The 6,337-nt window shown below is 40.9% G+C and overlaps 1 protein-coding gene across 1 annotated transcript in view; it reads left to right on the top strand.

The window, feature by feature from the left end:
- The first annotated feature begins 2,171 nt into the window (after positions 1–2,171).
- TPK1 (thiamin pyrophosphokinase 1) overlaps positions 2,172–6,337 on the top strand; it is a 293,030-nt gene continuing 288,864 nt past the window's right edge. Inside the window, exon 1 of the mRNA XM_088150863.1 lies at positions 2,172–2,544. Coding sequence (XP_088006989.1) covers positions 2,172–2,544 — 373 coding nt within the window. The remainder of the gene's footprint in view (positions 2,545–6,337) is intronic.

Below are 6,337 nucleotides of genomic sequence, written 5' to 3'. Positions count from 1 at the left end.
AGTGAGGTCTAGTTGGCTAAAATGCACCTGATTACATGGGAGCAATGCATCAATAATATTTTCTGTCCCTTCACATTGGGGGCCCACAATTGTGACAAACGATTGGTATTCCTGGAGTGGTGTGGTTGTTGCATTGCAATGGTTCTCATATCAATCAACTACATTGCTTCTGGTGCTGGAGCAGATGAATTGGATCTGCTTCCACGTGAGACCTCACTAGGTGTTTCTTGTCGAGCTCCTATATGAAGTTGCCATTGCTCTCATGTTCTGCTGTTTCTCTGAGGAGCTCCCATTGCGTGTGATCCAAATGACAAATGAGGGATTCTATCATGACAAAATACCATCTCCTTCTTGTCCAAAGAATGGTCAGTCATGAAGTCGGAGACAGTTGAGGGCTGTAGGCAAGAGTGGAGTTGTGATGTATGCCATGTACCCGTCCAAGTATCCTCCAAACATTTGAGGAGGTCTTGGCAGATCCATTTTCAAGCATCCTGATGCTAAAGCAGAAACCACAATGTGTGTTACTGTGTGGTTGCAGCTATGATAAGGGCTGCCCTTCGAGGTAGGCTAAGTCAAGGCATGCCAGGGATTCTAGGAATACTACTTTATTGTTGTAGGGTATAATAGCAGAGTGATTTCAGAATCTTGAAAGCTTGTCCAAGTTTCTCTGTCTCCTCTTTATACTAACAAAAGTAAGGTGGGGTTTTTCTGAGCTTCTTTCTCATGCTAGACTAGGTACTCACTTGTCCAAGTCTCTTCTTAAAGGTTCTTTCATAATAAGGTCATCTCTGAATTCCTTTACAGATAGGTGTGGAGGTACAATGATATGCCCTTCAAAAATTGCTCATCCTTGTGCTGGGGTGAGGATGCTCTGGGGATTTGCCCTTAGCCCTTCCCTCCAAAATAATAACAACAACAACATCAATCACCATGACACCCCCCCCCGCCCAATCCTTGTGGGCCTGGTAAAACAAGGATCTGGAGCCATGTCTCCAACAACAACAAAGCCATTTCTACAACAACAAAGAGGAACTGGAGTCATTTCTTTAAAAGCTGGGAAAGCAGGAGTAAGCTGGGAAAGCAGGAGTAAGCTTTTAAAGACATTTCCTGTTCTGCCATATCCAGATTCAAGGTGAGGGGGGCATCTCTCTATCTAAAAACAGGCAGCAGCAGCATTACTACCTATCCAGCAGAATAGCCCCACCCAGACACCGCAGATGGAGGTGGATGTAAGGGGAAAGATTCCAGGTATGGCAGGCTGGTGTGAGTATCAGTGATCTACAGCCCCCTTGCCTCTTCCCTGCTGTAGTCACCTTGCATATATGTTCTAAAGCTTATATTATAAGGTTCTTTCCACACAACAAAATCAAAAAGCAGGATCCAACCATGTTTTAGATTTTGCATTCTAGTTAAAACCCCTTTTTATCATAGATGGATAGGTATGTAAGTTTTTTTGGTGCATTTTTGCATATCTGCATGCACACTGAGCAGTGCAACTTCCTTTCAAAGCATAATTGTGCATTGCTATTATGCTTTGAAATATAATTATGTGTGCATAATTATAAAATAGATAAGGTTTATTTTAATTGATTGGTATCCTTCACCTCACAATAGTTTCCATAGAGAACAGAATAGAATCAGTTAAACTATGCCAGCGTGATGTGCTTAACATGATCGAAAACATTTCTCTGCAAGGAAAATTGCAAAGAATAACTTATCAAGAAGGCAAGGTATTAACCCTATAAAGGAATGAGATGGGAGTTATAATTTCAAAACGTGCCTGAGAAAAGACTTTCGCAATTTATAGATTACACCAAAATATTCAGAATAAAAGCCTCTGAGGATTCATTTGCGAAGCACAGACACATAAACCGACTTTTAAAATCTGATAAAACGGGGCAGAAGAAAGGCTACATTAAGAATGTTAAGTAAACACGGGAGAAATGGCCCTTAATTGCAAAGCAGCTCTAATTAGGAGTGGAGAACTCGGACTGAAAAAATACGACAGCGGTCTCAAATTTTATACGCCGTAGCTGATAGATCTAGCTTTAGAGGAAAGCCGTTAATTTACTCTGCCAACGGCAAAGAATCGGGTGTACCTTTAAAGCTGCCCGGTACTGGGCGCTACGGAAGCATGGCTGTCGTTCGATCGCAGCATTGCAGAGGCTTAAATGCGTGCAAATGCGGGGTTCAAAATCCCTTCCTGCGTTGGAACGATTAAAGGCGCAGGAACGGGCAGCCAGGCGGTTGGCAGTAGCAACTTTTTCCACCAGGCAACCTCCATTCTAAAGTTGGTGCTTCTCTTGTACTGCCTAGCTCTTTGCTTCAGTTTCCCGGCCATAGGCAAAGCTTTTTCTCGCTTTCCTTTCACTTCCTCTCCTGGCGGCTCCTGGCGCTGTTGCAAGTCAAGCGCCGAGCTGCTGATTACCGTGGCGATCGATGCGATCGCCCTCTTCGCTCTCCCACTTCTCCTACAAGCGGCGTCTTCGGCGCGCTGGTGCAAGCGGAGCAGTTGGAGAAACGCATGGCTCGGAACGCAAGCAGGTGACATCAGGTTCTCTGCAGACAGAAATACTCTCTCCCTTTGCTTATTAGTTCCTTCAATTTTCTGAAAGGGAAGAGAGACAGGCTATACTGTAGTTTCAAGCAACGGCGGCGACGACGATTCTTTTTGCAACCTGGTCATCTGTATAATTACTCGCCAGTAAGTCCCTCTGAGTTCCCTGGGACTTATTCCTAAGAAGAGCGTGCGCGCAGGATCTTGGCCCTAGGTAGATTTTTTTTTCCTAACGCCTTAACATTTCTTTTGAGTGCGGAGCTCCTGCAGAGCGCGATCTCTGCATCCCCTTCCTCCTTCACGACCTGTCCGGGGAGAAAGCGCCGAGAGAGGTGTAAAGCCGCATCCTACGCTTAATTAAGAGAGAATTTGGGCCCCGAGGGGTCTCGTCGGATCTTAATTTCTACCAAACGAGATCCTAAGCTTCAGACCTGCCACGAGGTTGTGTGGAGGTCCTGTTCTCAGTGGAAACAGGAAAGGACTTTTAGGTTTCTTGTATGAATTTGGGCAGGAGCTTAATCTCTCTGCCCAATTTTTCCAAATATATCCCAGCTCAGATCATTGTATACCCACCAGTCTCTAAAGTTTATTGGCAGAGAGCACTCTGGTTGCCCGAAAGGGTGTATGTGGCTTCAGGGTAGAGATCTCTTGATCTGTGTTTTGTAAATAATTCGGATCTGTCTAGATGCCTTGAGAGTGGATTCAAAGGAACAAGTTTATCACTTGTCAGACATTCAGGGGCACTATAGAAAAAAAAAAATCTGGAATCACCCTAAATGAAGTCATCACACAAGTTGGGTGTTAGTAAGATTAATTAAATCTTTAGATTTCAACAGCAAAGAAGGAAACTAAAGAATGTTAAATCAGAAGTGGTTGTGTACACTAGGACTTCAATGTGGGGACTGTGGTTTAAGCTCCTTGTGCTATTCTTTCTATCATAATTGCTTCCTTGCTTTTATTAGCCTCCTGGAGGTAGGAATGCAGTAGCAAATGATAAAAAAAACCCCAACCAAAACAAAACCCAGTGCTAAGGAAGCAGGTAATCTGAACACTCTTGTCCTTTGTCTCAATTGATTTATTCTGTATTGTATTTTCATTTTTACATTAAAATAGCACCATAGTACTTTACCTGTATTCTTTTTCTACCCTAATTAGTTGAATGTACAGAGTGAAATTAGAACAGGTGAGATCCAAGTTCAACCTCCAGTTCAAAGCATACTGGGTAATCTTGACTAAATGTCTATCTTTCAGTCTAACCCACCTCCCAAGGTTTTCAAGAAGATAAAGGGGTTACAGATAAAGCCTACTTGGAGGAGGGGAAAGGTAATGCTGATAGTGTGTTTGTTTTAAAAACAATTTGATGAGGGTGCATTATTTAGATCAGAATAATGATTTGGAGGAATGTTTAAATATATTTTTTTTCAGCGCCATTGCCCAAACAAATGAATGGGGTCCTGTGGTTATTTATTTATTTATTAGGTTTCTATGCTACCTTTTGTTTGGGAACTCAGGGTGACACTCATAGCCTTTACTCCTCCATTCGCCCCCACCCCTCAGCAACCACCCTGTAAGGTCGTCTGGGCTGAGAGAAAGAAACTGGCCCAATGTTATCCAGGGAGCTTTGGCTGAGGAAGGACTAGAATCTGTGTCTCCCTGGGCTTATTCCAACACTTGTGTTGAGAGCTGAATGGGTCTATGAGCTTTTGGCTGCAAAAATCTAGAGACTGCTAGATATCTCTCTCTAGAGATACGGAAAACTTTGTGATGCCATGTAGTAGTCATCTGGATTTTTGCAGCTGAGATATGATAGCTGTATATATTTTTTTAAAAAGTGTGGTGGAAAGAACCAGTGTCAGAAGATACAGCTTGTGGACTTTGTGGACATATGGTTTGGTTCTTAAAATGCCTTCATGGAACTTTCTGGGTAGTTTAGTACTAAAGAAATAAGACTCTGCCCTATAGTTTTCACTTAAGTCTGGATTCAGTTCACAGTATTGATTTTTTTCCCATACCATGAAGTTGCTGAACAGAAAACAGTCAGCTCCATTATTGCCTGTTAAATGTCCAGAGTGTCCATATTAAACAAAAATCTTATTGTTATCTTATACAGTCATCAAGGTATGGCTTGGCTTGGCTGGGTTGATTTGTTCAATGATCCATCAGTTTGTTTTCTTGGTTGTCCACAATATTCTCAGGAGTCTTCTCCAACACCAAAGTTCAAAGGCATTAATGCTCTTCTTATCCTGCTTCTTTAAAGTCCAACTTTCACTTCCATAGAGTGTCACAGAGACTAGGTACTCTTTTACAGGCTCCTAAGTAGTTGTCAGGTATTAGTTGAAATACTTCTTCTGGTGTGTACCTGACTGTTCCTTGTAATCTTTGGAGCGGTTCCAGCTTCTAGTAATGCTGTTGGACAATAGTCACAGGACAGTTACTAAAGCAAGGGCCTTGGTTCTAGTTCTCTGTGAATTTCCTGTTTCTGGAGGTGTGTTAGGTAGTTTTGTAAACTGCTTAAGAGATACCTCTGTACCTAGGCCTTCTTCTACATTTTGTAGATTACTGTTTTTCCTTATCACTTTGTATATTTTATTTAATTGTAACCACTATGTTATGATAAGTTTAGATTGCAGATGCAACATATATATCTGCATTTGCTGTTCAAGTGACAAAAATGCATTTGTTATGCATTACTACTGCGCAGGATTTGGTTGTATTTAAAAATATTTGTGTACTCAAAGCATTTTGAATGTTATTCAAAGGTGTGAAAAACAAGAACAATTACAATTATTTATTGACCCCAAAAATGAGGTGTTACAATTTAGAAGTAGACCCATCAAGATTGGCCTTAGCTTATTCTTGAAAGTGAGAGCCATGTTATTCTGTAATTTCTCATAAATATCTTCAAGGTTGGAGAAATATTTTTTTTAAAATTTTCATGGACAACAAAATTGTATAATAGAGCATTGCTGCTTACGGCGTGACATTTATCTTATTCCATTCTGACCTGCAATGACCAAATTAATGTCAGACAGAGCCAAATCATTGACATGTAAGGTGGACCACCAGGATGATTAAACAAGAGAGAAAGCCCAGTCTGGTCCAAGAGTCATAGACAATGGAGATGGAAGAGAAAAGATAGTCACTAGGCAGTCTGACATGATGAGTCAGGGACTCAGACCAGTTTGGAATTTCCAAGCATGGGTCAATAGGGCAGGTGGTTGTAAATAATTTCCAGCAGTCTGACCATTGAGCTGAGTATCTGGTCCTATTTTGGGTAACGGAAATCCACCTGGGTACTGCAGGCCCTGTTTAGCCCACAGCTGGTAGCTGTTATTCCCAATGAGTCCAACTTTGCAGCCTCCGACTGCTCCTTCGTTCTGTGTTCTGTTCCATATAATGGCACTGCCATCCTTTCAAGATTAGATTTAGTAGGGCTCCCTCAACAAATGAGGACTTGAATCATACTTTGTGCCAGGATCCAGGTCTTCCTTTAAAAAAATAATAATAATAATAACTTTACTAAATTTTTAAGCAAGAAAGATAAAAACTAACAGGAAGTAATATTTGAGATAAGGGAAAGAGAAAAAGTAAAGAAAGAAAAAAAGTACAAAAAAAGAGAAAAGAAATACAAAGAGATGACTTCCAATTTTCTTTTACAACAGTTATAGGTGTAAATTTAAATTAAACTCTTACTCTATGGTTACAACATAACTTTCATTTTTTCTATCATCTACTATTTTTTTATAATCATCAAACGCATATATTATAATTTCTTTCTTT

This window comes from Python bivittatus, unplaced genomic scaffold (assembly GCF_059951505.1).
Source record: "Python bivittatus isolate LINGU-HERP-01145 unplaced genomic scaffold, Pbiv_v1 ctg000610_np1212, whole genome shotgun sequence".
Lineage (NCBI taxonomy): Eukaryota > Metazoa > Chordata > Lepidosauria > Squamata > Pythonidae > Python > Python bivittatus.
The sequence above is the reverse complement of the archived record's forward strand: the minus strand, read 5'-3'. Positions and strand labels throughout refer to the sequence as shown.